This window comes from Arachis ipaensis, chromosome B06 (assembly GCF_000816755.2).
Source record: "Arachis ipaensis cultivar K30076 chromosome B06, Araip1.1, whole genome shotgun sequence".
Classification (NCBI taxonomy): Eukaryota; Viridiplantae; Streptophyta; class Magnoliopsida; order Fabales; family Fabaceae; genus Arachis; species Arachis ipaensis.
Genome location: NC_029790.2, coordinates 555,702 through 558,320, shown reverse-complemented (window position 1 = coordinate 558,320; position 2,619 = coordinate 555,702). Strand labels below are relative to the sequence as shown.

General features: G+C 35.6%; 1 protein-coding gene across 2 annotated transcripts in view; it reads left to right on the top strand.

Annotated features, from left to right (window-relative positions):
- LOC107645305 (5'-3' exoribonuclease 3) overlaps positions 1–2,619 on the top strand; it is an 8,850-nt gene that overhangs the window by 1,044 nt on the left and 5,187 nt on the right. For both annotated transcript variants that reach the window (XM_016349298.1, XM_016349299.1), the window contains exons 2-10: positions 44–146; positions 229–305; positions 776–967; positions 1,058–1,177; positions 1,306–1,368; positions 1,562–1,705; positions 1,801–1,965; positions 2,076–2,153; positions 2,253–2,339. In XM_016349298.1, the coding sequence (XP_016204784.1) occupies positions 44–146; positions 229–305; positions 776–967; positions 1,058–1,177; positions 1,306–1,368; positions 1,562–1,705; positions 1,801–1,965; positions 2,076–2,153; positions 2,253–2,339 (1,029 nt within the window). The remainder of the gene's footprint in view (positions 1–43; positions 147–228; positions 306–775; positions 968–1,057; positions 1,178–1,305; positions 1,369–1,561; positions 1,706–1,800; positions 1,966–2,075; positions 2,154–2,252; positions 2,340–2,619) is intronic.

Below are 2,619 nucleotides of genomic sequence, written 5' to 3'. Positions count from 1 at the left end.
TTTTTTTTTTTTTTTTAATTTATTGGTTTATTGTAATGTGCAGCCATCTCCGACTTCATTTGATGAGGTGTTCCAGTGCATGTTTGACTACATTGATAGGCTGTTTGTGATTGTCCGGCCTAGGAAGCTGCTCTACATGGCTATTGGTGTGTTGTTGATTACGTTGTTTCTCTATTTCTCTGTTTTATGTTTGTTAGTGAAGATTGTTTATTGAGTTTCAACTTGTAGATGGTGTGGCACCGAGGGCTAAAATGAATCAGCAACGGTCTAGGCGGTTCAGAGCAGCAAAAGATGCAGCTGACGCAGTATGTGATGCTAAATTTTTTGTCCCATTAGTTTGGTACTGTGTGCTGTTTTGACAGTTTCGAATTATTATCGGCTTTAGTGTTCCATAGAAGTTAATTTCTAGCACTTGCATGGCTGTTTTAACAGTTGCATTTGAATGCTTGAATCCTCCCAGATATCTTGTTACTTATGAATATTGAAACTCACAGCACTCTAATTTTGAGTGTTATTCTAACATATCTACTCTTGAAAATTTGTGTTTTGGTTTTGTGGTTATCTTCTAGTAACAACTAAGATATGCTTTTTCCCCAAGTGTGTGATGATTCTACATTATAGTCCCTTGAAAGGCTGTTTGCTTGCATCCCTTCTTTGCTGGATAACGTGGTTGGCTTTTATGATAGTGATATCAACAAAAGGAAAATTTGGAATAGATATTCAGATATGATTCTGCTTTGTTTTTTCTTCATCTTTTCCTGTTTCTGGTTGATAGGCTGCTGAAGAAACTAGGTTAAGAGAGGAATTTGAGAGGGAGGGCAGAAAGCTTCCTCCCAAAGAAGAGTCCCAGACTTTTGATTCAAATGTCATTACACCTGGAACCGAATTTATGGCTGTTTTATCAATTGCGCTCCAGTACTATGTTCATCTTAGGTTAAACAATGACCCTGGTTGGCAGAATATTAAGGTATCAAGAACATTGTATCTAAATTGTTCGGCTGCTGCATAGTGTGTTGTGGTGAACATGGTATCAAATATACATCTTTGTTGTCTGCAGGTTATTCTTTCAGATGCAAATGTTCCTGGTGAGGGGGAGCATAAGATTATGTCCTATATACGGTTACAGAGGAATCTTGAAGGTTATGATCCAAATACAAGACATTGCCTGTATGGTTTGGTATATATCTTACTTCCAATATTCGGTATTTTTTATTATTCAATTTCTTTTTAGCTTCCACTCTATATCCTTTTTTGCGTTTGAAAATGACTTGATTAACTTGTTCTTATCATTTTGTTGTCTAATAGGATGCTGATTTGATTATGTTGGCTTTAGCTACCCATGAAGTGCACTTTTCAATTCTAAGAGAGGTTTGTAACTACCACATTTATTTCTTATGAATATCAGAATTGGAACATATCAGCATGTAAAATAGTTCCATAATGTTATCAATGAAGAATTGTTATTATCATCCTTCATGCATTTCTTTTCCTTGCATAATTGCACTCTTCCCATCAAACTTCACAAGTGGTTGAGGGTTTTGTAAATAATGTTTCATTGCAGGTTGTATTTACTCCCGGTCAAGACAAATGTTTCCTGTGTGGTCAGATGGGTCACATGGCTGCTGACTGTGAAGGAAAGGCAAAAAGAAAGGCCGGAGAATTTGATGAAAAAGGAGATCCTATTGTGGTTAAAAAGCCTTACCAGGTTAGGGTTTGTGATCAATTTTATGTCAATAGAATTTTTAATTGCATGTGACAATGTAACTTCTACTCATTGCCGTGCTGTATAATTATTTGTAGTTTCTAAACATTTGGACATTGAGGGAATATCTGGAGTATGAGATGAAAATTCCGAATCCTTCATTTGAGATTGATTTTGAGCGAATTGTTGATGACTTTATCTTCATGTGCTTTTTTGTTGGCAATGATTTCCTTCCCCATATGCCTACACTAGAAATTAGAGAGGTATGGCACTATTGGTCTGGTCTTGCTCTCTACACATTCTGTATGATTGATCGTCATCTTTTTAAGTATTAGTTATCCCATTTTTTCTAATTGCTTCATTTTTTCTTTAGGGTGCAATTAACTTGCTTCTAGCAGTATACAAGAAGGAGTTCAATGCACTAGGTGGTTATTTAACCAAAGGAAGTAAGGTATTTGATGGTAATTTTGTTGGTATACAACATACAAGTATATTCCAAATCTATGTGGTGTTGCTATTTGTGTATAATCTATTTTCCCCCTTTACTCAGCCAAATTTGGATAGAGTGGAGCACTTTATTCAGGCTGTTGGAGCTTATGAAGATAGAATTTTCCAGAAAAGAGCTCGATTGCATCAGGTCTGTCCAGCATTTAATGTTACATTACTGCCCATATTAGCTTGCAGTTGTCTTTGATGAATGGTCAAATTCTGCCCAAAAAAATGTTATTTATGTATTATGCGTAAATCTGGTCTTAAGTAAATGAAGAGCTGAGGCTTTGTTATGCAAGAATTGCCAATGTGGAATTGTCTAGATGTATGATATGAAATTATAAATCAGATTTTTTATTTTGCATATGTTCTTGGATTTTTTACACAAATAAAGGGACTCATCAGCAAATCGAAGCTCATAACCCTAT